Source organism: Budorcas taxicolor, chromosome 18 (genome assembly GCF_023091745.1).
Source record: "Budorcas taxicolor isolate Tak-1 chromosome 18, Takin1.1, whole genome shotgun sequence".
Taxonomy (NCBI): Eukaryota; Metazoa; Chordata; class Mammalia; order Artiodactyla; family Bovidae; genus Budorcas; species Budorcas taxicolor.
In genome coordinates this window covers 65,835,494-65,863,365 of record NC_068927.1, presented here as the reverse complement: position 1 = coordinate 65,863,365, position 27,872 = coordinate 65,835,494, and the positions used below count along the sequence as shown (strand labels likewise).

The following is a 27,872-nucleotide window of genomic DNA, read 5'->3' as shown; positions in this document are numbered from 1 at the left end:
TCAGTCTGTGTGGGGTTTCTCTAGAGGTACAAGCATGCGAGGCTCGTCTCTGGCTTTCCACCGCCCTGCGTGGTCCTATCCCATATGGAGAGTTAAAAAGAAAATCCTTCCCGGGCTTCCTTCCTTGGTGGCTCAGTGGTAAAGCGTCCGCCTGCCAGCGCGGGAGAGACACAGGCTTGATACCCGGTCCAGGAAGATCCCACGTGCCTCGGAGCCACTGAGCGCCACCGCTGCTGAGCCTGTGTTCTGGAGGCCAGGAACCACAGCTGCTGAGCCACACCCTGGAGTTGCTGCTCCACGACACGAGAAGACCACCGCAAGGAGAAGCCCGAGACGGCCTCTAGAGAGCAGCCTGCACTCCCCTCGACTAGAGAAAGCCACACACAGCCACAAGACCCAGCACAGCTGAAAATAAATCTTCTTAAAGAAAAGACTCTTCTTTTCCCAAACAAGCTTCCCATGCCAGAATCTTGGGGCATGCATGGAGTGAGATGATTCACCTAGGATCTCTGACGTCATCCATCCAGAAGGAAGTGTGGTCCGGGAGGCAGGGCGGTGTTCAAGGGTGCAGACAAAGTCCAGAGTGTTGAGTCCAAGGGGCCGCGAGAGATGAGACCGTAGAAGGAAAAAAAAAAAGTCATAAGATCAGAAGGTGGGGAGACCGGCAGCGAACGAGAACGGAGCCCAGGCAGGCGGTGCTGAGCCGTGAAGGGGAGAGGGCTGGAAGCCCCACCGTGTGGGTTAGAGCAGAAATCTAGTGGCTGAAGGGGCTTCCCTGGTGGCTCAGACGTAAGCAGTCCGCCTGCCAATGCAGGAGACGCGGGTTCTGTCCCTGGGTCAGGGAGATCCCCTGGGGAAGTGAATGGCAACCCACTCCAGTGTTCTTGCCTGGAGGATCCCATGGACAGAGGGGCCTGGGGGGCTCCAGTCCATGGGGTCACAAAGAGTCGGACACGCCTGAGCAACTGAACAACAACAGCTAGTGGCTTGAAGAACTGGCGCTGGGTCAGAGTCAGGCTGGGAAGGCAGCCACCACGCCTGCTCCGCATATTTGCCATCACCATGCTGTGCCCCCTGACACCCTTCAGGTGAATAATGCCTGCCTGGTGGCGAAATGCAACGAATATATTAAGCGTGCCCAGCGCCCAGGAAACCCTGAACGAATTTTCCTTACTGTCCTCACCGTCGTCATAAGAACGTTGCCCATGTCCCTGATTTGACCAGGGGCTTGGTTCTCATAAGACACCCTGCCTTTGAGAAAGTGAAACTCATACAGTCATTTTTCCCAGTCCCCGGATTAGTAAAAATACAGAAAGATTCTCTGATCAGGGAGGCCGTGGTTGGGAAGGGACCCCATCGCAGAGATAAGAAGGGGAACAAGACAGACGTGGGGACAATGTGGAAAAAGATACTCACGTTTCAGGACTGTCGAGGTGCGGGCGATGGGGAGGAGAAATTCCAGGGGGAGCCATTGGGCATCAACAGAAAGGGGAGAGGATGAGAAGGTGTGACTGGCTTCTTCCCAGCTCATCCCACCCTGCTGGTCCTCCGGAGAGACCCTCCCGTCACGGTGCGATGAGGGTGCCCCCAGATCTCATGGGGTGGCCAGGGGCCAGGCTGGGGACTCTGCCTGCTTCCGCTACACTTGCCTCCTTTGGAGCCCTGATTATCCAGATGGACAGACTCCCCAGACACCTGTTTTCCTTGAGCGTTGGTCACCCAGAGATGAGGAAGGTCCTCAGAAGATCCCCCAACCCACCTTTATCTCCTTTCTCTCCTGAGAGGTCAGGAGGGAGGAAGCCTGACCAAAGAGGAAGCCGTGGCTTTGAGCTCCTCCTCATTCAACCGTCCTCTCCGCAAATACACACAGCTCAGTACGTTCTTGCGTCCTGGGGCTGTGGCCCTTGGCTTCTGCTAAAATCTGGAGGCCTTGATGGCCATGCACTCACACACCCAGTCACATATACAGCCTCAGACCCACCCCTGCCTCCCACAAATTCTGAGGATTATCCGTACGGTCTCAGGCGGGCCTGTGGACCCTGGCAGGTCAGTCTGAGCCCCCTTCAGAGTCAAGAGTGATAGATGGAGACCCTGTTAGCAGAGGGTCTCTCTCAACCCGGGTCCCCAGGTGAGAACAATCCAAAGATTCCCTTCTCGTTTACTTTTTTGTCTCAGCGGCTGAAAACACCCGAATTACCACAGAAAAGGAAGAATAACTCACTTTTTACTGGAAGGTGCAGCAGAACCAGAAATCAGGGGGTCAACATGGAAAAAAGGGAGCAAGAGAGTAGAATCAAATACACCCCCCCCAGCACATTCCTTTATTCACTCACTAAACACTCTTCAAGTTATTTGTAAGCTTTTATTGTGCGCTAATTATAGACTTGCAAAAACACTGCAAAAATAGTACCAGAGGGGGTTGCCCTTTCCTCCTCCAGGGGATCTTCCCAGCCCGGGGACTGAACCTGCGTCTTCTGCATTGGCAGGCGGGTTTTTTACCACTGAGCCACCAGGAAGCCCCAGTTTGGGGAGCCATGCCTTAAAACTAGGGTTCCGTGTGGCGCAGAGTGCCATGGTGAGGATTCCATGGCATCATGGAGGTAGACGCTCCAATGCTGGTTCTCCTCCAGCCCTTCCCATTAGCAAAAATTACATCCATCAGCCACAGAAGGGACCTCTCTGTTGCTTCAGGAATAGTAGTAGAGCCCGTGTGTGTTAGACATGCTTCTAGGTTATGAGTGTGAGCGGTGGACAAGACTCTGCCCTGGAGGTGCAAAAGAGATGGGAGAGAGAGGTGCTTCACCTGACCTGGGGGGCATACGTCTGTCTTCCTTAGGATGCGTCCCCTGCTCTCTAACGAGCATGGCTCCCTTTCTCTCCCAAGAACCACCAAACTTCTCCTGCTGGAAGGTAGGCCCTTTTTCATGGGAGCAATTTACACACCAAACGAGAGCCACAGCACTGAGACTGGGGCTGTGCCGGAGCTGGCTTGCAAGAGATGGTTGTTAACTTTGCAAAACTTTTGCAAGCCACTGCCAAGCCTAATTAGCGGCTTCAGATCAGCCCAGCGCTAAAGCATTTACACCACAGAAATCGGCAGTGGCTGCAAACCCCGGCTCCCCTCCCCACCCTCTCCCCACAGAAATGGTTGTTAAATGTTACAAGCACAGCCCGACGGCAGCCCATTTGTAACAGTTTTGCTTTTGACCTCAAGACGATATCTAAATGCCAGGGCCCACACCAACACTTCCCCCCACCCCCACCCCCCAACCCCGCCCCCCACTGGTTTTTTTTCCACTGCAGCTTGGTTTATTTTTGGCTGTGATGTGGGACATGCAGGATCTCAGCTCCCCAAGCAAGCCTGAAACCCAATCCAGTCCTAACCCCTGGACCACCAGGGAATTCCCCTCCCTCGAATTTTTAATGAGGAAATCCCACAGACAGAGGAGCCTGGTGGGCTGCAGTCCACAAGGGGTCACAGAAGAGTCAGATACGACTGAGCAACTGAACAACAAGGTGTAATCCCAGAGGGGGTTACGGGAATGTCATCTCAAGGACACAGACTCGGGATTGAAAAAGCACTTACTTTCTTCCTCTGTCCTGTCTGGAGGCGAGGGTGCAGGCGGCCAGGTTCCAACAGAGGTGCAGAGGGAAGACAGGGATCAGCGTTAAGACACCGTGAAACAAGGACACCGCAAAACGAGACTCCCTGACCGGTCAGAGGATTCAGAGGCAGAAGCGGACACGAGGCGGGTGGGGGCTCGGTCGTTGCCTCTCTCTCTCTAACAAGTACCGGTGGAGCCTCTAGTGTGTGCAAGGCGTGAGGGCTACACGGAAAGTGAGAGGACAAGGGTCTTACTCTCGGGGAGCACAAGCGAGCGGAGGCCCGAGAGGTGGCCTCGAGAGTCAGAAACCCATCAGGGGGAGGGCTAGAGTTTCTGGGTGTGGCCGGAACCTGCTAGAGAGCGGCATTTGCTGACCTTGTTGGGGTGCCAGGGAAGGCGTCTTGGAGGAACTGTCACTGAGTCTGACACCTGAAAGATGAGGAGGGGTTAGCCAGGTGAAGACCTTTGGAGGGGAGAGACAGAGACACATTCCCGGAGGCGGGACAGTCCTGGGTGGGAAGGAGTCTGGAGCTTCAGAAGGATGGAGAGAGACCTGCTGAGGGGACATGGCAGGCGATGATGACCAGTGGACAAGAACGCCCAGAGTTAGATGATGCCCGGCCCCGTGGGTCATTTTAAAGACCTCCGGCTTCATCCTAAGAATGATGGGCGATCGGGGAAAGACTTGGACCCAGCACTTGGGCAACTCACCCCATCTCTCTAGGGCTTGGTTTTCTCATAAAAGTGCAATTATTGTCCTGCTTGGCCCAGGACTTGGAAGGGGTCCACTGGGTGAGAGAGTTTTAATGCTGAAACCAGGCATGTCGTGGGCGCACACAGTCACTCTGGATTGTAATGGGATCCACCCGTCTCACAGGGGTGAGGAGGCTTGAAAGAAATGATCCAAGCAGAGCCCTGAAACATACCGGCTTTTCCAAGATGCTCCGTGAAAGTTTTTTAAAGAATTTTGTTTTGCTGTGGATCATTTTTTAAATCTATGGGATTTGTTACAATATTGTTTTCTGTTTTGGCTTTTGGGCCTCGAGGCATTTGAGACCTTAGGTCCCTGACTGGGGATGGAACCCACGCCCCTGGCATTGGAAGGCCAAGTCTTGCTAACCGCTGGACTACCAGGGAACTCCCGCATGACATTTTTGTTAGTTACCATTCTCCCTCTGAAGCTCTGCGTCTTTCTGGCTGTCTGTTTTCGTGTCTCTACAGATGGTTTCCGGTCTGTGAGCCACGACTCTGGCCTCTGTAGTTGCGATTTAGTTGCTCAGTTGTGTCCGACTCTTTGCAACCCCATGGACTGCGGCCCGCCAGGCTCCTCTGTCCGTGGGATTCTCTGGGCAAGAATACTGGAGCGGGTTGCCGTGCCCTCCAGGGGATCTTCCCGACCCAGGGATTGAAGCCGGGTCCCCCGCATTGGCAGACGGATTCTTTACCACTGAGCCACTAGGGAAGCCCTGACTATATGGCTTTATCCACACTCAACTCTGGATCTGAGGTTATTTTGCCTAATAATGTCTATGTGACGTTGATCTTTGCCTTACAGCCGGGTCATATGTTGGCTAAGAAGCGCATTTCACTATTTATGAAGTCTGGCTGTTTTCCAAGGAGGGAGGTCTTGGCCCATAAAGCTCTGCTATTTCTGGATGGAGAGGATTCTTCAAGGGTAGGAGTTAGGGAGGCCTGTGTTATTCAGCTTGTGAGAAGGAGAAGGTCTTGGAACCCCACAGGCAGTGTGGGGAGAAGGAAAATGGGAGATGAGAAGAGAGACAGTGAGCAGAGATGGGAGAAGACCATCTATCTGCTCAGGGCTCTGGCTGTTCTGCACGCTGTTTCACTGAGACTCATTACTCGTAGGTCTCAGCCGATTTCTCATGGGAACCAGTGAAGGAGGGTTCTGCTTCCAGGTTGATGGGAACACAGGGAAAGCACAGAGCTCTTCAGCAACCCAAGGGGAGAGAAGTGAGAAACTGGTATCTTTGAAAGAGCAGAAGCAGTGAGGAGGGCTACGGACTCCAGAACCCCTGGACAGACGGGACGCAGGGAGCTGAGCCCACTTCAACCAGCTTCCAAGTACCTGAGTTTTTCGTAGATTTAATTATAATGTCATATATTTTTTATAACATATAAAATGTTATAGTTTATTATAACATTAAGAAGCACTCCTTATAGCGTGGATTACTAGCCCTACTCTATGGGAGAAGAGAAGAGCCTTGCCCCAGGGTCCCATATGCTGGTAAAGAACGGAGCTGGCTTGAAATGCCAGGCATATGTACCCCTGGAAGTCCAGTTCCCGTCTCCATCTCCCTGGAGCTCCAGATCCAGGCGTGCCCTGTGCACTGGGATGGGAACCCTTGGGGATGGCTGGAAAGGTCTCAGGTGGACACAGATGTTACTCCTTTGGAGTCACATGGTGGGAATATGTAATCTAATATCGAATTCACTTTATAATTCTCTTTCTTCTCAAAAGTCTCAAAATGATGCTAACTTGTCCAGAACCTCTCTCTAATGCGCTCTGGTCTTCCTTTCCAGTGAAGAGAGAACCATCTTCAGACTAAGACCCTCAGCAGTCATCAGCATCGTTATAATTACTACTTTATTTCCATTGTTTCAGTATGTCTATTTTTGCAGTTATCTTCTTAGAAAATTCTTTGGCATTGCCCTTCTTTGGAACTGGAATGAAAACTGACCTTTTCCAGTCCTGTGGCCACTGCTGAGTTTTCCAAATTTTCTGGCACATTGAGTGCAACACTTTAACAGCATCATCTTTTATTATTTTAAACAGCTCAGCTGGAATTCCAGCACCTCCACTAGCTTTTTTCATTGCAATGCTTCCTAAGGCCCACTTGACTTCACAATCCAGGATGTCTGGCTCTAGGTGAGTGACCACTCCATTGTGGTTATCCAGGTCATTAAGACTTTTTTTTTTGTATGGTTCTGTGTATTCTTGCCACATCTTCTTAATCTCATCTGCTTCCGTTAGGGTCTTGACACTTCTGTCCTTTGTTGTGCCCATCCTTGCATGAAATGTTCCCTTGGTATCTTCAATTTTCTCGAAGAGATCTCTGTGGCTTAGCTGCTAAGTCGTGTCCGACTCTTGTGACTCCATGGACCGTAGCCCACCAGGTTCCTCTGTCCATGGAATTTTCTAGGCAAGAAGACTGGAGTGGGCTGCCATTTCCTTCTCCTCTAGTCTTTCCCATTCTGTTGTTTTCCTCTATTTCTTTGCATTGCATACTTTTAAAACAAATGAAACTGGATTTTCACCGACTAAAGGAATGTAAAACTTCCTTTGCAAGTTTATCTATTTAAGCTTTTCAATAAAGGAAGTCCTTTCAAAGTGCAGTCCTTTACTGGAAAACATAAATGATAGCACTGGACTGGATAGTAGTAGAGATAGCGGGAACTCCTGCTGGGGTTCAGCCTCTCTACCCGTGCACATGGGGACCAGTGTTTTCAGCCATCCCGTTTTGAAAAGTCAGAATGCTAGATGCTACCCCATGTTGCTGAAGGTGTGGGGAAGTTAGCATTCTTGTAGGCGGTTTATGGAACTGTACGTTTGTCAAACCTCTGTCCAGATTTAAAAGACCTCTGCTCTTTGACCCAGTCATTGGAGTCATGACCTCAGAAAGTTGAAGATACAGGTACCTAAGCGCATTTCTTGTAAGAATGCGCAGGAGACCAGGAGTGGTGGCTGTTTCAAGACAGGAGAACTGGGGATAGGACAGAGAGGAAGATTTTTGACACTCATTTTATGTTCCTACAACTTTTCTCATGAGCATAAATCTTTTATAGCTTAAAACAATCTACCACGTGATATCTCTCATGCAAAATTCTAGCGCTCTCATTCTACACGAATAAAAATTTCCATTACCTTAAAACTCTAAGAGACAAAACGTGATCAGATACAGTCTGAATCGTTCTTCCGAAATAAATAAAGAAAACATAAATAAAACACGGAATTTAAATAAATAACTAAAAACACAAAAGACTCCATAAATCTGCATTACCTTATAGAGAAGAGAAACGCCCGAGAAGACAGAAGTCTCACTTACCATCCGCTGACAGCCTGCTCATCATACCTGGGGAAGAAGACATAAGGAAAGACATTCAAATGCAGCAGAAGGAAATATACCAAATTCGTGGATTTCCCCGGTTCAACAGATTTAAGAAGCTCTCTTCTTTGGAAAGTATGGCTATGAGAGCTCGTGCATGACTTAGGGTTTCCTCATTATTCCCATCACCCCTCTGTTCAGCCCCATCACCACCAGCAGACATCAGTGTCTCTACTCTAATTTCTGGGTTGTGTGTGTCTTTTCCATCAGTCTCTGAGTTCCTAAAGAGTGAGCATATATGATCCACCTTTGGGTTTCCATCACCCAACATGGCTCCAGACATACGTCAAATGCCCAGAAAATCTCGCTCAGAGTTTCCCCCCAGAGTTCACAGTCCGAGGGCATCTTGAACGTGGTGAGGTGTTTACCTACGATTCCTGAGGGCAGTCGGTCCAGAGTCGGCACGGTGGTGGAGGATACAGCCGTGGTGCAGAACGGTGGGACCAGGGGCCGCGGAGAGGAAGCCATGAGTAGAAACCAAAAGTAAGGTCAGATGCCGGGAGCTGGGGCGGACTCGGAAAGCGAGGCCGCCGTGGGCGCGGGGAGCGGCTAGGTGGGGTTATCCAGAGCGGCTTTGTGCTTGATTTCGGGGAGGTTTACGTGAGCGGGGGCGGGGGTGGCGGACACAGCCGTGGGCCATTCTTCAGCCAGGTAGGAAAGAGAGAAAGGAGCTATTCTTCACTGACTCTAGAAAAAAGCCCAACTCTTTCCTTATACTGATTTCACACCAACCCTCCCAGGTTAGCGAATTGTCCTCATGTTGTCAATGAGAATAGCTGAAGCTCTGAGATATCGTATTAATTTTTGAAGCCCCACACAGTGGATGAGTGAAAGCGCAAAAATTCAAACATAGATCTCTCCAACTTCCTCTATAAAGTTCTATTTCCTCACCCACAAGGTGAGTATATTAATGTCCATCGCTGGGTTGGGGTTAAGTGGTCTATATACTGATAAGAATAATAACAGTAACAAGCTTACATAGGGATGATTGCGTGTATGTCCATGGTGAGGGGCTTGGAGGCAGAAGAAGGAAGAATTATGTGTGCTAAGTCACTTCAGTCGTGCCCAACTCTTTGTGACCCCATGGACTGTAGCCCACCAGGCTCCTCTGTCCATGGGATTCTCCAGGCAAGAATTCTGGAGTGGGTTGCCATTTCCTCCTCCACAGATCTCAGATAGACCTGAATTTAGCTCTGCAACCAAATGGCTTTCCTTTAGTCACAAGTGGACCACAGAAATGTGCTCAATTTCTGATCAACTAGTTTTTACAGGGGAAGGAGAGAGGCATGCAGTATTTTCTTTTCATCAAGATATCCAGTCTTGACTTTTTATGTCTCTAGATCAGAAGCTGGGCTGTGGACAGTCACAAGAAGAAAGATCCTTGAAAGGCAGGCAAAAATTACCCCATCAACCAAGGGCAATCAGAACCCCAAGGGAGAGAGAGTGAACAAAAAGGTCACCTTTCAGCACTGTTGACTCGGCGCACACAGCAGGAAGGAGAGGTTCAGAGGTGGCCGGCAGGGATCAGAGAGAAGGCAAAATGCGTTAATTCATCCTTTTTACCCCGTGGCATCCCCCAGGTCCCGGGACAGCATGGGGACCCAGAATGAGAAGCTGGGTCCTGTTCCAAGAGCCATAGACCTCTTTGTGCGTCGTGCTCAGGCACTCAGTCGTGTCTGCGACCCCATGGACGGTAGCCCCAGGCCCCTCTGTCCATGAGATTCCCCAGGCAAGAAGGCTGGAGTGGGTTGCCATTTCCTTCTCCAGGGGATCTTCCCAACCCAAGGATGGAACCAAAGTCTTTCTTTACCCCTGAGCCCTCAGGGAAGCCCATAGGCCTCTTTAGAGACACATTTATCCCAGAGGTCAAGACACCCTGAGATACCATGGTCTGGGGCATCCAATCACCCACCCCCCTTACACCTGAGTCTCCGGAGGGTGGCAGACAAGGGTCTCCATAACAACCAATAGTCAGAGGCCAGGATGGTTAATACTTGGCGAGGAGCGAGCCTTGGCCAGTCTGCACCCTGTTTCTCTCCTCTACAACCCACCAGTGAAGCCACACAATGCAGTCCAGTCTGGTCGTACATGTTAGAGCACAAAGTCCTGCTGAAAATCCGACTGAAGCTATGAAGTCCATATTCCCAGAAAACCTCCGAGACTCTGTCCCTCACACCCCGTTTTGCACAAGATTACGGAGGCTGGTCGGCCTCCCCGACGTCCATCGGGTTGGCCCCAGGGATCCGCAGGCTCTGGGTTTGGAGCCGCGCTGAGACTGAGAGCATCCTGTGAGCTGCCCAGGTTGAAGATGAGAGACAGCCATCCCCCTGTCCCCGTCCCCCTTCCTCCTCCGGTTGAAGGCTCCCCAGTTACACTGGGAGAAGGAGATAAGACTTACATTTGACTGGAAAAGGACAACAGGACCAGGAGTCAGGGGATCCACGTGGAAGAAAAAAGCAAGAGAGAAGTGTGAGTTAACAGTCATTTATCCACCTCAGATGATTTCTGCATGCACGCCTTTCTCCCTTCATCTGAAAGTAAAAGTCACTCAGTCGTGTCCAACTCTTTGCGACCCCATGGACTATATAGTTCATGGGATTTTCCAGGCCAGAATACTGGAGTAGGTAGCCTTTCCCTTCTCCAAGGGATCTTGCCAACTCAGGGATCAAACCCAGGTCTCCCGCCTTGCAGGCGGATTCTTTACCAGCTGAGCCCCCAGGGAGGCCCAAGATAGGATGGGGCCCCAGAATGAGAAGCTATGTCTTGTTCTAAGAGCCTCTCTGTGTGTACGCTCAGTCTTCCTTCATTTAGCCTAGCCTATTCTTACGAGGGAGGGATTTCATGAGAGACTGATTTTTTGTAGTTTCTCATGTACAGTTAGACAAAGATCAAACAGCTCGGTTACACTGTTGGCAAGGATGTTGAGAACTCTACTTCTTTTTTTAAAACTTTTAATCTTATATTGGGGTATAGCCAATTCACAATGTTGTGATAGTTTCAGGTAAACAGCGAAGGGACTCAGGCATACGTAAACATGTGTCCATTCTCCCCCAAACCCCGCTCCCATCAGGCTGCCACGTGACACTGAGCAGAATTCTCTGTGCTGTAAAGTAGGTCCTTGTTGGTTCTCCATTTTAAATACATCAGTGTGTCCATGTCCATCCAAACTCCCTAACTATCCATTCCCCTCATTCTTCTTCTGGCAACCGTAAATTCGGAGAACACTTCTTTAGCTTTACAGTTTTATAAATGAATCCTACAGATCGATTTTATGTATATATGTGTGTGTGTGTCAGAATATAACTCTAGTAAAAATACTCCAAGTATTCTTTCTTTCTGATAAGAGCTCTCCATTCACCTACTGAGCCTGTCTTCCCCAGGCAAAAGGATGAACGAACAGCCCTTTGGATAGCAGGCATCACTAGAAGACAGAGATGTCTATGGCTTGCCTTGGCTCCCAAGACGAAGCCCACTTTTCCCCAGAATCCCCAAAGGGGTTCTAAAATCTACATGAATCTGAGAGGAACTGGCTATGGGAATACAGACTTGGGATGTTCACAGTTCTTACTTTTTTCTTCAGTTGCAACTGGAGGCGAAAGTGTTAGGCCATCCGGATCCCAGCAGGAACAGGAAGCAGGGAGCAGGGAGAGAATTCAGCGTTAGACTCAGATCACTGCAGTGCCCAAGGAGCCCAGAGCTGAAAGTGTCACTGGAGACGCACTAACTCATCCAGTCTATCGGGAAAGCTGCTTGAGTCCACGCATCCCTCTCGCCACCCATTATCCCTCTATCCACCCATTTACTTCTTCACCGTCCACTGATTTATCCATCTCACCATCATCCGTTCATCATCTGTCCATCCTGCCATTCATCCACCATCTAGCCACCCTTCCATCCACCCATCCACCACCCATCCATCCTTCCATCCACCCATCCACCACCCATCCATCCTTTATCCAACCATTCACCACCCATCCATCCTTTATCCAACCATTCACCACCCATCCATCCTTCCATCCACCCATCCACCATCCATCCATCCTTCCATCCACCCATTCACCCATTCACCATCCTTCCATCCTTTATCCACCCATTCACCATCCATCCATCCCTTATCCACCCATCCACCACCCATCCATCCTTCCATCCAACCATTCACCACCCATCCATCCTTTATCCACCCATCCACCACCCATCCATCCTTCCATCCACCCATCCACCACCCATCTATCCTTCCATCCACCCATCCACCACCCATCCATCCTTCCATCCACCCATCCACCATCCATCCATCCTTCCATCCACCCATTCACCCATTCACCATCCTTCCATCTACCCATCCACCACCCATCCATCCTTTATCCAACCATTCACCACCCATCCATCCTTTATCCACCCATCCACCACCCATCCATCCTTCCATCCACCCATCCACCACCCATCCATCCTTTATCCACCCATCCACCACCCATCCATCCTTCCATCCACCCATCCACCATCCATCCATCCTTCCATCCACCCATTCACCCATTCACCATCCTTCCATCTACCCATCTACCACCCATCCATCCTTTATCCAACCATTCACCATCCACCCATCCACCACCCATTCATCCTTCCTTCCATCCACCCACCCAACCATTCACCATCCATCGATTTATCCATCTAGCCATCATCCACACGTCATCCATCCATTATCCTGCATCATCCATCCCCCCTACATTCACTAGCCACATATACTGGCCACTGGTCTGTGCTCGATGATGGGGGTACAGGTGAATTAGACTCAATTCCTGCTCTGTAGGCATTTGTAACATTGCTAGGGAGAGAGATGTTGGTACAGGAGAAAATTAGACATCACAAACCCTGCTCTCATGGAACCTGTGACCCATGGAGGTCTTGCACATCTTACAGGCTCGTCACACTTAGCATGTCCAAAAGAGAACTTGTGGCCATCACCCTTCCACCCATCAAAAGATAAGATGTTACTTTTTGTTGATAAAATAAATATCCGTGCATTCATATTGATATAATTACTTGAATAAATAAATAGAGCAGAAGCATTGAGTCGTCTTACAGAAGCATTCCAACGGATACATGTAGCAGAAATAAGAGAAACAGAAAATCACCATCGTGCAAATACTACAGCAATCATTTTGGAGACAAGATCCACAGATGGATGCTGCAGTTCGTGGGGGGAAAGTCTGAGGAGGAATAGAATATCCGCGAAGTTCCCAGTGAGCTCAGCCAGGTTATCCACCAATTATAAAGGCGAAAATAGTAGCTGGTTGGTGACCAAACTTAACATCACGGGTACTAAGACACCTCGCCAACACGTCATCTCTGATAAAGCATGTCGAGGACAAGTTAACACGACTTCTGCGGGGCAATCACTCCCACCCCTGGTGTCACAGATTGTTGTGAGCGCTCGGTTATGTCCCACTCGTTGTGACCCCATGGACTATAGCCCGCCAGGCTCTTCTGTCCACGTGATTTCCCAGGCAAGAATACTGGAGTGGGTTGCCATTTCCTCCTCCAGGGGAGTCTCCTCGACCCAGGGTTTGAATCCGAGTTTCTGGCGTCTCCAGCCTTGGCAGATGGATTTTTTTTTTACTACCGCGCCACCTAAGAAGTCAGTGATTTAACCAGGGTTCAGACACAAGTCTGTGTGTCTCCAAGGGCAGGAGCTGTGATACCCAGGACTTGGCCACCCCTCCATGTCCACCAAGGGAAAGGGGAAGTGAGAATGTCTAAACAGGGAGCGGGAAGGAGCCTGGATGTGGACCCAAGGAGGCTCTCTGAGGCCAGCCACCAGGCCCCCGCCCGTGGTAACAAGAAACAGAGGACAGGGAGACGGCAGGAGGAGCTGGGGTTACCTTCCCGCGGGATGCAGGCGTCTGCCAGTCCCAGGAAAAGCAGAATCAGCAAGAACATCTTCAGAGAGGGCCCTGACTTGTGGATAGTGGGCTTGAGGGTTGGGGTGGATGAGCTCCTTCCAGGACCAACGGGACTCTGGTCACTCGCTGTTCTCCCAGATTCCAAGGGCGAAGCTAACTGCCCACACACACCCTCCAGCCGCCTGGAGGCTGACAGGTGTCTGCTCTGTGCCCACGACACCAGGGGCTGACACACAGACTGCTTCTTCCCATTGGTGTCTGCTTATTTATCTTTTTTTTTTTTTTTTAGGTGCCTGGGTAAGAGTTAAGTGCATCGGGTACTTTTCAAAAATTTTCGTTTATTTATTTAGCAAGCTCCGGGAGTTGGTGATGGACAGGGAAGCCTGGCGTGCTGCAGTCCATGGGGGTCGCAAAGAGTCAGACTCGACCAAGTGACTGAACGGAACGGATTTAGCTGTCTGGGGACCTTACTTGTGCCATGTGGGATCTAGTTCCCCAAGCAAGGATCGACTTGAGTCCCTGACATTGGGAGCTCAGAGTCTTAGCCACTGGACCACCAGCGAAGTCCTTGCTTATTTATCCTGGAACAACATTTTCGAATAATTTTATGCTGAGCCTGATCTTTGCCTTCCTACGACTCCCATCTCCTGTTTGTGTAGGACCCGTGACTTATAAGTGGGTTTTTAAAATATCCTGAGGGATTCCCTAGTGGCTCAGTGGTGAAGAATCTGCCTGCCAATGCAGGAGATGCAGGTTCGATCCCTGGGTCAGGAAGATCCCCTGGAGAAGGAAATGGCAACCCCCTCCAGTATTCTTGCCTGGAGAATCCCATGGACAGGGGAGCCTGGCGGGCTACAGTCCATGGAGTCGCAAAAAGTCAGATACAACTTAGCATCTAAAGAGCAACAGCAACAAATGATATGTTGCCCATACATCTCTTAAGAAGGGATTTGGGGGAATTCCCTGGCGGTCCAGTGGTTAGGACTCGACACTTTCACTGCCGGGACCAGGGGTTGGATCCCTGGTCAGGAACTAAGATCTCACAGGCCACACGGCAGGAAAAAAAAAAGTCAAAAAAAGAAAACAAGATTATTTCATGCATGAAGTATTCAAAGTCCTTTACTTTCATGCACAGTATACTGATCATTTCTCCAAGCCTTCAACTATTTAACAACCATTGCTTTGTAAGCAGAAGTTTTTTAAAAATTGTGTTTTGGCCACAGGGCTTTCAGGATGGAGCTGGAGCTTGTCATCCTGAGTGAAGTAATTCAGACAGAGAAAGACGAACACCATACAATATCACTTACATATGGAATCTTAAAAAAAATGATACAAATGAATTTATCTACAAATTAGAACTGGAATCACAGTTGTAAAAAACAAACTTATGGTTACCAGACAGTAAGGGAAGAAGAATCAATTCAGAGATTGGGGCTGACATATACACACTAAAGTGTCAGTCACTAAATCATGTCCGGCTCTGCGACCCCATGGACTTTAGCCCACCAGGCTCCTCTGTCCATGGGATTCTCCAGGCAGGAATACTGGAGTGGGTCTCTTGCATTGGCAGGCATATTCTTTACAACCGAGCCACCAGGGAAACCCTGTTTTCTGCACTGCAGGCAGATTCTTTACCATCTGCACCACCAGGAAAGACCCATGATTCCTCATGAAAGTGAAAGTTGCTCAGTTGTATCCAGCTCTCTTCAACCCCATGGGCTGTAGCCCACCAAGCTTCTGTGTCCATAGAATTCTCCAGGCAAGAATACTGGAGTGGGTAGCCATTCCTTTCTCCAGGGGGTCTTCCCAACCCAGGTCTCCCACATTGCAGGCGAATTCTTTACCCTCTGAGCCACCAGGGAAGAGTCCTCATAGTATTTCTTATTTCTGCAAAACCACAAATCAAGTACAAAAAAACTAGGAAAAGGTATTCTGAACATTTATTTTATTTACTTATATTTGCTTACTTAACTTCTAGTAGAAATGACTTTTAATACAAAAGGAGGGGTCGACTGCCCCAAACTACACCCCCAAGACTCCCTAAGGGTGGCAGAGTTCTCCAAACGTGCCAGAGGCTCGCGGAGTCCCCCACACTTAGGAAGATGTGGCCATGGTGGGCGGGAAGATCCAGGGTGGAAGATGGCCAGGTCTCCAGGCGTCTGAGGCCAGTGGGCGTCTGGTTTCTGCACATCTTTGATCAGGAGGCACTGGAGGGACTCTGAAGCTCACGTCCCAGGAGCAAGTGTTCCGTAACCTCCTCATAAATTCTCTTGAGGACGTGGGGGTCAGCCCTGGGGGTCATTCCCAGCTGACCCGCTGGCTCCGATGAGTCACCCCTTGCTGGAAGTCTACCATCTCACTGCCCCTGAATGCCTCCGTTGCTTCCCCCTTCCTTCACCCCTGTCCTGATTGCCGTGGCCTCTGACAGTGTCCTGGGTCCCCGCCCCTGCTTAGTCCTTCCTGTGGACCTCACTCAGATACGGGGCTCTCTCCCCACCTACCCTCTCCACTACCTGGGGCTCGTGAACCCCCTGCAGACAGTGGTCAAGCCCAGTCTACTCAGACCCCAAAACCAAGCTACCCATGGGCTCCACTGGGTATCTCCCTGGACGTCTGTCCCACCGACCCGCTCACTAACCACTGAAAATGGGCAGTCTTTGCTTTTCTTTTTTCAATTATGAAAATAATATAGCATGTTTACAGGAGAATTGGGAAATACAAAACAAAGTCACATATCACCCCCTTATATAATCTTTTTTTTTGCTTTTTGCCTTTACTTTTTCTTTTTAAAATTATGAAAATATGATAATACATTTACACAAGATTTGGAAAATACAGAACAAAATTACATATAGTTCCACTATTTGTTGCCATTGTTTAAGTAGATAAATTAAGTTTTTTTTAAGTCAGAGTTTCAATATCAAACTCTCAGAAATTAATAGAATGAATTTACAGAGAGGTAGACTATAGTAGACCTGAAAGGCGTTATCAACCAATTCAACATATTTAAGATTTATACAAGTTTCACACAGCAGGAGGATAGAGATTCTATTCCGGTTCTCATAGACTGTAAACTAGGAAACGCTGGTCACACCCAGGGACATAAGGGCAGGTGCAGAAATTTCACGGTCTAAAGATATTGCAGTCACACATGGCGTTTTCTCTTATTACTGTGGAATTATGTTAGAAATCAATATAAGATGTTTGGAAAAACCCACTTATTTCAAGCAGATTGTGACATCTACCAAGAGATCTTTGACTTCTCCATTAAAAGCCTCAATAAAGTTCGGAGACTGGAAAACCACAGAGGGCAATTGCAGAGGAGAAGGCATTGAAATGAGAAATTAATATCGAAATGAGAAGTTAATATCAAAGATACTTTAAAACCCGCATGTATTTGGAAATTAAATGCCTGCTTGTAAATGAGGGGTATGTCTAAGAAGCCGTAACGAGGAAAACTAGAAAATACTGGCAATAGAATAAAAATCAAAAGAGAATAAAAATGGGCACTTATGTTCCTCCTTCGGACCTGCCCTTCAACTCCAGTTTGCCCTCAGGAGGAGCGCCTTGGGCCCCTGGCTTGCTTTTCTTTTTTCTATTATTATTTTTCCTTTCTAGACTTGCTTTTCTTTATCACCATCTGCAGCAGGGGCCCTCGAGACACCTTTTTGAATGCTGCTGACTTTTGTCTTCACCCCTGCCTAACTCAGGGCATGCTCGTCACAGGGAGAGACAGCCTGGGCCTTGGCAGTGGGCTCCACATGGCTCCAGGCCTCCAGGGCCAGCTGGCCCCAGAAACCGCGATGTGGATTTTTTAAAGGAAATCATGATCATGTCACTCTTGTGTTTCAGTCTCTTTGCTGCTCTTCCTAATTGTTCTGCATTTAAAAAACACATGTGTGTAATGTGTGTATCTGTGTATATATGTATTTGTGTAGATATATATATATAATGTATATATTACGTATAGAAGCATGTTTATGTTATGTATATATGTATACATAGGAAACACAAAGACACACTAAGTATTAAGACTGCTTGTCTCAATGAATGGATAAAGATGTGAGATACACACACACACACACACACACACAGTGGAATACTACTCAGCCGTGTAAAGGACAAAACAATGCCATCTGCACCAACGTGGATGGACCCAGAGGTGATCACTCGAAGTGAAGTAAGCCAGACCAAGAAAGGCAAAGACCGTACGATATCAGTCAGTGTGTGGAACCTAAAATATGATACACTGTTGTTGTTGTTCAGGGACTAAGTTGTGTCTGACTCTTGGACTTGGACTCTCATGCGACCCCATGGACCACAGCATGTCAGGCTCCTCGGCCCTCCACTGTGTCCTGGAGTTTGCTCAAACTCATGTCCATTGAGTCAGTGTTGCTATTTTACAATCTCACCCTCTGTCGTCCCCTTCTCCTGTGGTTTTCAACCTTTCCTAGCACCAGGGTCTTTTCCAATGAGTCGGTTCTTCCAATCAGGTGGCCAAAGTACTGGAGCTTCAGCATCAGTCCTTCCAATGAATACTCAGGGTTGATTTCCTTTAGGATTGATGCTTCAAGATCAGAAACAGGCAATGACTGTAGTTGTTTTTTTTTTTTTTTCAATAAGCATTGAACCAAGCAGCCCAGCCTGGCAGCTCACAGTTGGCAAGTCATGTTTTCCAGATCTTCAGAGTGAACTTTTTGATGCCAGTTCAGCATCTCAACAGGCAGAAGTTGAGCATCACGCTCTGGGACTCATTAAAATTGCCTTAACAACCCTCGGAGGGACCCTGGAAGTAGGTGAGGCTGTTTTCTTCGTCTTTCCTGCCAGGCAGCATAATTATGATCAATTATTCAACCCATCTCCAGGAGGGTCAAGAAAAACAGCTTCATTTCTGAGGCCACGGGGACAGAGAGAACACCAAAGGGAAAAAAAAAAAAAAAGACTTTACCCTCCAAGCAAGAGAGGGAGGGGAACAAACAAATTTGAACGCATTAGAGGGAATTAAAACTTTGAAATTGTGAGAGGAGAGTGGCTTCTGGGCTGAAATTAGGCAGCACCTCCCTGTGAGCACTGACGCTGTTTCTTTCTTTTCTTTTCTGTTTTGTTTAACACTCATTTGCTTTGCACTGGGAGTTCCTGGTTGAATGACTTACTCTCTGCGGGCGGAATTTTCCTCGGGCTCTCCAATTACCCATTCCTCTTCCCTGCTCGCCACCCCAGGTCCTCAGCTGGCGTCTGACCCCACTTAGGCTCAAGTTTGACACTCTTGGAATCATAGGTTAGATACGACTCTGTGCAGTGGTTTTCACTACTAAATAGTCAACCAAAGCTTTTTAACCTAAAGTGAAGCGTCTTTACTGCTGCTAACAATAGCAGCTTGAGAAATGCGCACTTCATTTCTTTATTCTTTTTGTGGTAACCCTATTTAGTGTGGCGTGGGTCTCACACGCATGCCGGGGTGCGCACACCTGCACGCACACACCTGCCTGCACCTGTACCAAATACGCAAACAGAACCCCATCCTGCCTACGGCTAGGTAACCTGCTTTTTCTTCCAGCTATCAGTTTGTCGCAGACATTTTGCCAGCGCAGCAGATAAAGCTCCGTCTACAGCACACTCTTCTATCCTGTGGATGCACCATACCTTTATACATTCACTCTTTCAGTGAATATTTATGGGGCTTATGACACGGGCTGGGTACTGGGCTGACGACGTGGCCGCAAATAAAAAGTAAATAGAAGCAAAGGAAACTAGGCGAACCAAAAAAAGACATGTGCCAATGGGATTTTTAAAAAATAGAATGTACTAAGTAGGTTCTGAAGTTCACACTGAAAGAGGAAGTGCACATACACACAAGAAACTAGAACAGGGGCTTCCTTGGCCCAGCGGTTAAGACTTCGCCTTCCAGCGCAAGGGGTGCGGGTTCAGTCCCTGGTCAGGGAGCGAAGATCCCACACGCTTCGTGGGGTGGCCAAAAAAAAAAAAGATTGTCATTATAGTAATCAGAATTTTACCTCTACATAATACTTTGGGGTTAATAATGATTTATGTAATAATAAAATATTTCATGATAAAATTCAAATATAGCATTCTAGGAAAAGGAAAGAACGGCAGATCGTGTGCAATATCGTACGAAGGATCGAATTCCTTCCTGCACTAACAGCAGAAAGATTTATTTATTTTAAACAGACATTCATTCCTTGGGGCATCGGTTAGCAAAACGTTTCCCCATTTGAAGCACCGGTTATTTTTATTTTTTCATTTTATTTTTTACTGAAGGATAGTTGGCTTACGATACAATAGTTTCAGATGTACAAAGTAGTAATGTGGTATTTGTCTCAAGGGCACCGCTCAGGATATCCACACTCCGTGCTCACGTGTCCACTGGGTCACGTGTCCACTGGGTCACGTGTCCACTGGGTCACGTGTCCACTGGGTCAGGTCTTGCATCCAGAGTCCTCAGTCTCTGGTCTCGCTCTGTCTTTACAATAATTAGTTAATTAATTAACTTTTTGTTTATTTTTGGCTGTGGCTTCTGTTGTTGCGAGCATGGGCTCTAGGCACACAGGCTCAGTAGTTGTGGCACCTGGGCTTGTGGGATCTTCCTGGACCAGGGCTCGAACCAGTGTGCCCTGCGCTGGCAGGCGGATTCCTATCCACTGTACCGCCAGGGAAGTCCAACAACTAGAGAGAGCCCATGCACAGCAGCGAAGGCCCCCCACAGCCAAAATAAATAAATCCTTAAAAAAAAAAAAAAGGATGGCCTTATATTTGTGCCTCTGGAGGCAGAAAGAACAATACCCAGTTTGGCAAGAATGTACAGAAATGATACCCCTGCCCTCTGCTGGCTGGATGATTTCAAGAGAAATGTTCCAAGCTTGCAAAGAGTTAATTGTCACTTATTGATAGCTCAGTTGGTAAAGAATCCACTTGCAATGTAGGAGACCCCAGTTCGATTCCTGGGTTGGGAAGATGGTGCTGGAGAAGGGATAGGCTACCCACTCCAGTATTCTTGGGCTTCCCTGGTGGCTCAGCTGGTAAAGAATCTGCCTGCAGTGTGGGAGACCTGGGTTCGATCTCTGAGTTGGGAAGATCCCCTGGAGAAGGAAAAGGCTACCCACTCCAGTATTCTGACCTAGAGAGTTCCATGGACTATTCCCATGGGGTTGCAAAGAGTCGGACACGACTGAGTGACTTTCACTTTCACTCTTCACTTCATTTACTGCTACCTTCAATAAATGACATTGGCTAGATATTCGGTATCTAATACATATGGGCTCTATTCCCCACGTTGTACACAACATCCTTGTATTCTGACACCCAATAGTCTCTGCCTTCCATTCCCCCCCTTTCCTCTCATCACTAGTCACCCACTAGTTAGTTCTCTGTACCTGTGAGCCTGCTTTTTGTTATATTAACTAGCTTTTGTATTTTTTAATTAATTAATTTCAAAAATATTCATTTATTCAGCTGCTCAGAGTCTTAGTTTTGGCAGGCAGAATCTAGTTCCCTGACCAGGAATCTAACCAGGCGCCCCTGCACTGGGAGCTCTGAGTCTTAGCTACTGGGAAGTCTTTGTTGTATTAGCCATTTTTTTTGAGATTACACATAGGAGTATCAATAATATTATGCAATAATCGCTTTCCTCTGACTTACTTCACTAAGCGTAATGCCCCCCAGGTCCATCTATGTTGCTGCCAGTGGCAAAGTTTCATTCTTTTTTATGACTGAGTAATATTCCATTGTATACACATACCACACCTTCAGTCCTCTGCTGATGGACACTTGCCTTGCATGCATGTTTTGGCTGTTGTAAATACTGCTGCTGTGAACATTGGGGTGCATGTATATTTTACAATTAGTGTTTCTGGGTTCTGAGGTTCAACTGGGTGACAAGTTCTTCTCATGTCATGGAACAGTTCGACAATCAACCCTAGTTAATATGGGGATCTAGGGAGATGAGTTGTTTCAACAAGGTCTCCAACTAATGAACGTAGCATAGAAAACCAAACCCTTCTGAAACGCACGTCCATCTGTCCTGACCTCTAAGCATGTCCCCAGCTGACATTTTCTCCATTGCGCCCTCTTGCCCTAAGTGCTCCCAAGTCAGGGACTGGCTCTCAAACTGTACCAGGAGATGAAATGTCTCTATTTATATGGTGCTGGGGGAAATTTCAGGGGTCCCTCCCTGTTACCCCAAAAGTGGAATGATTGGGTGAATATTGTAGAATGAATTGTTTTAAGCAAGCCAGGGGGATTCATTTTCCATGGAAACTACACCATGACTTATTAAACAGGCCCCAATATTCGTTTAATATGAAGTGGGGGACTTCATTTATTGTACTTTAGCCTTTTATGGATTGCATTTTGGCAGGGGGGAGAAATGGATTGGTATTCCTGGTTTAGTGAATTTTTATTTTCATTTGCCTGAGGAGTTTACAGGAGTAAGAGAATAGAGATATGATAGTTGTTGGGTTACATAGCTATTTTTTCTTATGTAAATACAGCTCAAAAGAATTTTCTAAAATCAGCTTAAGAGCTACAGTATGAAAAGAACCTATGTTGGAGTAAGCATTTAGAAAATCAGAGGTTGTACTGCCATAGGGTGAAACAATGACACCTATCAGTTTTGGAAGTCTTCCTTCTTCTATATAACTAGGGAAGAAATATCAAAACAAGCACAGAGGGAAGACTTGGGTGCTCAGCTGTGTCAGCTGTGTCTGACTCTTTGTGACCCCATGGACTGTAGCCCGCCAGGCTCCTCTGTCCATGGGACTCTCCAGGCAAGAATACTGGAGTGGGTTGCCATTCCCTTCTCCAGGGGATCTTCCTGATGAAGGGATCGAACCTGGGTCATCTGCGTTGCAGGTGGATTCTTTATCCCGAGGCACTGGGAAGCCTTAGAGGGAAGGTATCTCCACATAATACTGGCCATGTACCAAACCGCAGGTATCATCTACTCCATATAAAAAAATATTGGAAGAGGAAATACACAGGACACTTATTTAACAGAAATGTCTTTATTTGAAATTTAGATTTCACTGGTGATCCTCTTTTTCATCTGGCCACCCTGCTAGGAGCATCCTATTTTACAATTAAATCTTCCCTAATGGGGGGACAATCAGCAGTGACCTCAGTTTCACAAAGAAGTATTGAAAACTAATGAGACCTGCATTCACTGAAAGAACACCACAAAGCCAAAACTTATCACAAAAACACAGGCTACACTAAAGTAGAAAACAAAATCTGAAGGGAAAGGTAAGTCATCACTCAAAGATTCGCCTAGTTCATGTGAATGGAACCCCATCGGGTTCCAGTTGGATCCTAAGTTCTTCACATGTCACCCTTTCATTGTATCACCTAAGTGACAAACAATCCTGAATTTCCTACTAGGAGCAGAGGGCACTAGGATCTCAGGGCAGGGTCCTAAACCAGTCATTTGGAATGGATTTTCTGGTGGCGTTTCCAAGTCCCCAGCTGACGGAAGGCACGGTGACACTCGGGGCACACGTAGGGCTTGACCCCAGAGTGGATGCGTCGGTGAACGCTGAGGTTCCCTCGGTGGCCGAAGGCTCTGTCACACTGCTCACAGCGGAAAGGCTTCTCCTGGGTGTGGGTCCTCTTGTGAGCGTGCAGTGTGGAGTTGTGGGTGAACTTCTTGAGGCAGAGATCACAGCTGTAGGGCTTCTCGCCAGTGTGGATCCGCTCGTGAACCCGCAGGTCCGAAGGCTGCATGAACCCTTTGGCACAGATGTCGCATTGAAAGGGCCTCCCTCCTGTGTGTGTCCTCTGGTGCAGGGTAAGCTGAGATTGATAAGGAAAGCTCTTTTTGCACACCCTGCATTCAGAGGGTGCCCGTCCCGGGGTTTCTGCTCCCTCAGGAACACTGGTGGGTCCCACGGTGCCAGATGAACCAACGGAATGGGGCCCAAGCTGTCCTGAGAGCTCTCCTTGGTCCAAACACGTGGCTGCTTCCGGACGCTCGTCTTGGCAAGTGGGGCTGCTGTCCCGTTTCCTTAGGACGTGTCTGCGATTCTTCAGAGGACCTCGTCTGGATCCACTCGTAGTGGAAACGTCTCCCTCTGGAACACAGGAGGAAAGGGTTCAGGAGCCACATCTGAAGTATCAGTTCCTTCCTGGGGACTCTCCCCTCTCTCTCTGCCCTCCCAGAATCTGCTGAAAGAAGAGATTCAGCACCATATTTATCAAGGAGCATTTTCCATGGTGCCAGCCTCATTGGAACCATCCCTAATCTTCGCCACACACTTCCCATCGACCAAACTACCTGAGTCTCGCTGATGAAACACTCTGGAACATTGATGACGGAGAAGGTTGGCACAGGAGAACCAACTCCTACCCGGCCCCAACACCAAGGGATGGAAGTGCTGGGCACCCCTTCCTGGACATCAGTGGAGGCAGTCATTACCTCCTGTGGTCTCCAAGTGTTTAATACTCACCACCATCCTGCAGAAGTTCAGGCTCTTGAGGCGGAAGGGTTCTTGTCACTCCTGTGTCTTCCAGCAGGTCCTTCTCCAAGTTCTCCTTGGAGGGCATCTGACCCTCCAGTTCACCTGTTTCAGGAATGGTCTCTGGCGGGAGAGCTTTCTGGCCCTGACAAGGGGCAACCAAGCAGAGTCAATCCCACTGCCTTAGCCCATGGCAAGCTCTGTCTCCTCTTTCCCCACCCCCCTAGTACCCTGATCTAAGACTCCAGCTTTCTGAATATCAGTTTGGGGGATATGCCCTGACTGCTTCCCATCACCCTGACTGGCAGTCCTCTCCTGATTCCCATGACTGTCCTTGATCTATACCGACCACCTCTGGCAATCAAGTCCACATTTCACAGCTGGCACTGCCAACTGTCTTGCACATATGTCTCCACCTCATCTCAAATCCTCCCTGCCCCTGACTCTGCAAGCAGAGGACTCTGGCTCTAGGGCTCCTGACTTCACCACTTGTTGATACGTTGCCTGGATTTGTCCTCCTCATGGAGGGTGGCCTGGGGCACAAGATGATAAGCAGTATAGCTGGTCTCTATTCATGAGAAATCCGTAGCATCTCCTCCCCCGATTCACGCTGCCAAAAAATCCACTCTCTCCAGACATACTCCAAAATCTTCTGGGGCGGGGCGGGAATGACTCCAACTGGGAATTTTTTATTCAATTCAATATTCAATTCAATTTACAATATTCCCCAATAGTAAGTGCCTCTGACGAAATCCATCATGGGTAAAACAGCTCTGAGCCCATTTACGCCTGACGAACTGACCCAGCACCATCCCGTGGAAACAGGACTCCTCTGTCCTCGTGCTTATGGCCACAAGCTTCCATGGTGAAGCACTAGGAAACATGGGTGAGTCTTCATTCTCACACTGGCTGGAAAACGGCTGGGCATGGAATGCAACCATGGGAATTCCGGCACGCAGTGGGTCCATTCTTGTCCTTTGCCAAGTTCTCCCAATTACTTTCGCAGCCACGCCCACCCGACCCTCTTCAACCTGCTCCCAGACTGTAGGTCAAGACATCACACTCACCTGCCCCCTCGACAGGTCCTTGGCTCCTGGCAGATGCTGCCCGTCTTGGCGCTCCTGCTGGCCCTCGTCTGGAGGGACGACACTGACTGTAGACTGGGGCTCCCTGGCTCCGTCTCCCCCATCGTGCCCCTCACTGACCTCAGATCCTAACATCTCAACATCCGAGACTGGCATCAAATAATCCTCGCCTTGGACACGGACTACAGTCTGTAGAAAAAAAATCAAATAGGATCTGTCTCCCTTCACAGGATCCAAAAAGGCATTCATTGCGTATCCCAGTCTAGGAGCCCACCTCCTGGAAGTGACATTTGAAAGAGCAACACCCTCAAAGTGAGGACCGACAGAAACATCTCCCGTGACGCCACAGGCAAGCGCGCACCCCTGTGGGAAGCACTGATTTCGAGCCAAGCCCTCTGGTCCTTCTGCTTCATCTCCCAGCTCGCAGCCCATCTTCCCACCGTTCCCTCTCTCACAGGGTCCCTAGGGTCCTACTCACCCACTTCTTCAGTTTCTGCTTATTTCTCAGCACCTCCTCCAGATCCTTACAAGTCTCGGCACCACTACTTCTGACTAAGACCTGGATCTCCGGCGGCATGCACAGCACGAACTGCTCCAGCACCAGCCTGTCCACCATCTGCTCCTTGGTGTGAAGATCCGGCCTCAGCCACAGACCGCAGAGTTCACGCAGCCTCCTCAGAGCCTTGATCGGGTCGGATTCTTCCGAGCTGCTGAACCTTCTGAAGCGGACGCGCAACTCTTCAAGGGCGGAGTCGGGCTTTTCCCTTCCGGTGTCCTGGCGTGGCGCAGACGCTGGCGACTCTGCGCCGGGGCTGTCCGCGAGGCGGCCACGAGCCCCTGTCTGGTTCTCAGCCATACTGACTGCAGAGTTTTCAGTAGGACTCTGGACAAATGCTTCTAGAAGTGGGTGCCCAACTGACCCCGATAGACAGGACCTTCCTCTTGCTTTTCCTCAGTAAGAGATTCAGTATTCGGGGGGGGCAAAAAAGAAAAAAAGAAGAATGTTGCCAATTAGTTTATTTTCATCCACCCTACCATCCCTCAGCCCAATACTGGGCATGAGTCCCCCTGCAGTATTTCATACCAGGGACAAGAATCCATTCTATTCTCCCGACATCCATCTTAGACTACAACAAGAAACTGCGTAGTCAAAAATGTCCCCAGGGCAGTGCTTAAAAGCCCTTGTTGAAAAAATGAACCACACCACAGGACCCCGTGGAGTGCGGAAACGACCTCATTCCCCGAAGCGTTCCACGAATGAACCACGGTGTATGTGTGGCCGGAGGGCGGTCGCTGGATTTCACACGGTCTCTGAGCGAATGCAAGGTGAACAGAAAGCCAGGACTTAGTGAAACCCACTTCCACGTGCCCTGACTTTCTCGCGTTCTCTTTAGACAGTCCCCATCAATTACCTCCTTGAAGCCTTCTCGCCTGGGTCCGCCTCAGCTGGGGACTTGCCCTCGAACTCGGCAGGCGGACAAGCGTCTCCCTGCAGCGGGAGGCGATGCCGCACTTCCCGGCCTCTTGCCCAATCAGCGCCTGGATGGCGTAAGGGCGGGGCAAACACCATCGACCCTCCCGCTTTCCTCGATGACCAGGGATTCGCTTGCCCTTGGAAACTCGCTCGGGAGAAACCACGATGCGCTAAGGAGGCCTCCACAGTGGCTGAGTGATCCATTCTGTGTATTGTTGCTTGGTTTTGCGCTCGGCCAAGCAGGGAGGCGCGTTGGATCTCAGTTCCCAGACCGCGGAAGGAAACCACGCCGCCCGCAGCGGAAGCCCCGAGTCTCAACCGCTGGACCGCTGGGGAAATGCCTCGGTTTCTTTTCGGATTTTATTTATTTGGGACTTTGGGGGTGGTTTTGCGGTGAACGGATTGGTTTTAATGATCTCGTGAATTTTTTGTCTCACTGCCAGGAGGGTTTGACAGAGTCAGGGACATGATGGTGGGAGCCAGATGGGTTTGACTCCTCTCTGTTCCTGAGAGAGAAGTCTTAAAAGGGTTTTCTAAAATCAGCAGATGAGCCAAGGTGTGAGAAGAACCGACTTCTAAGCAGCCTTTTTGAAGACTAGAAGTTGCCCACCAATAGGAAATAAGAGTGACACCTATCACCTTCGGAAGCCTTCCTGTCTCTAAACACCTCGGGAAGAAATACCCGAACAAGTATGGAGTGAGTGAATCTATCTCAGCATAATAACAGCCATGTAGGCAAAACCAGGGCTATCACCTATTCCATGTAGAAAAGTCTTAGAAAATACGCAGAGCACTCTTTGACAGAAATGTGTTTATTTGAAATTGAAATTCCACTGGAGAGCCTGGCCTCTGTGCCAGGAGGGTGCAGTTTTACAGTGAAGTCCCGCCTAACAGGAAGGCGGTCAACAGTAGGCTCAGTTTCATGAAGTACGGGTAACTAATGAGACGTGCTTTCAAGAGAATAACAAAACAAAGCAAAAACTTAGTGAAACAGGCTACACTAAAGTGGAAAACAACATCCGAAGGGAACCATAAGCCATCACTCAAATATCCCCCTCATTCACTGAATGGAACCCTCTGGAGCCAACATCCTCCAAAACTGTTCACGTCATCCACCCTTTGTGTTACAGAAGTGACAAGTCATTGTGAAATTCCTTCTTGGAGGAGAAAGGACTTGGACCCGAGGGCAGGGACCTGGGCCAATCATTCGGAATGGGTTTC

At 48.8% G+C, this 27,872-nt stretch overlaps 1 protein-coding gene across 1 annotated transcript; it reads right to left on the bottom strand.

The window, feature by feature from the left end:
- Positions 1-23,061: 23,061 nt before the first annotated feature.
- On the bottom strand, positions 23,062-26,033 carry LOC128062848 (zinc finger and SCAN domain-containing protein 5B-like). The gene is made up of 4 exons (XM_052655276.1): positions 25,656-26,033; positions 25,160-25,366; positions 24,084-24,237; positions 23,062-23,708 (listed from the first exon to the last, which is right to left on the bottom strand). The coding sequence occupies exons 1-4, from the start codon at positions 26,031-26,033 to the stop codon at positions 23,062-23,064; spliced, it is 1,386 nt and encodes a 461-aa protein (XP_052511236.1).
- Positions 26,034-27,872: the final 1,839 nt, after the last annotated feature.

What these genes read in the sequence shown, in the direction of transcription:
- LOC128062848 (XM_052655276.1), bottom strand. Translation starts at nt 26,033, where the DNA reads ATGGCTGAGAACCAGACAGGGGCTCGTGGCCGCCTCGCGGACAGCCCC. An exon ending in AGCAGAAACTGAAGAAGTGG is followed by an intron (nt 25,367 to 25,655) that starts GTGAGTAGGACC and finishes TTTTTTCTACAG; the next exon opens with ACTGTAGTCCGTGTCCAAGG. An exon ending in AGGACCTGTCGAGGGGGCAG is followed by an intron (nt 24,238 to 25,159) that starts GTGAGTGTGATG and finishes GCCCCTTGTCAG; the next exon opens with GGCCAGAAAGCTCTCCCGCC.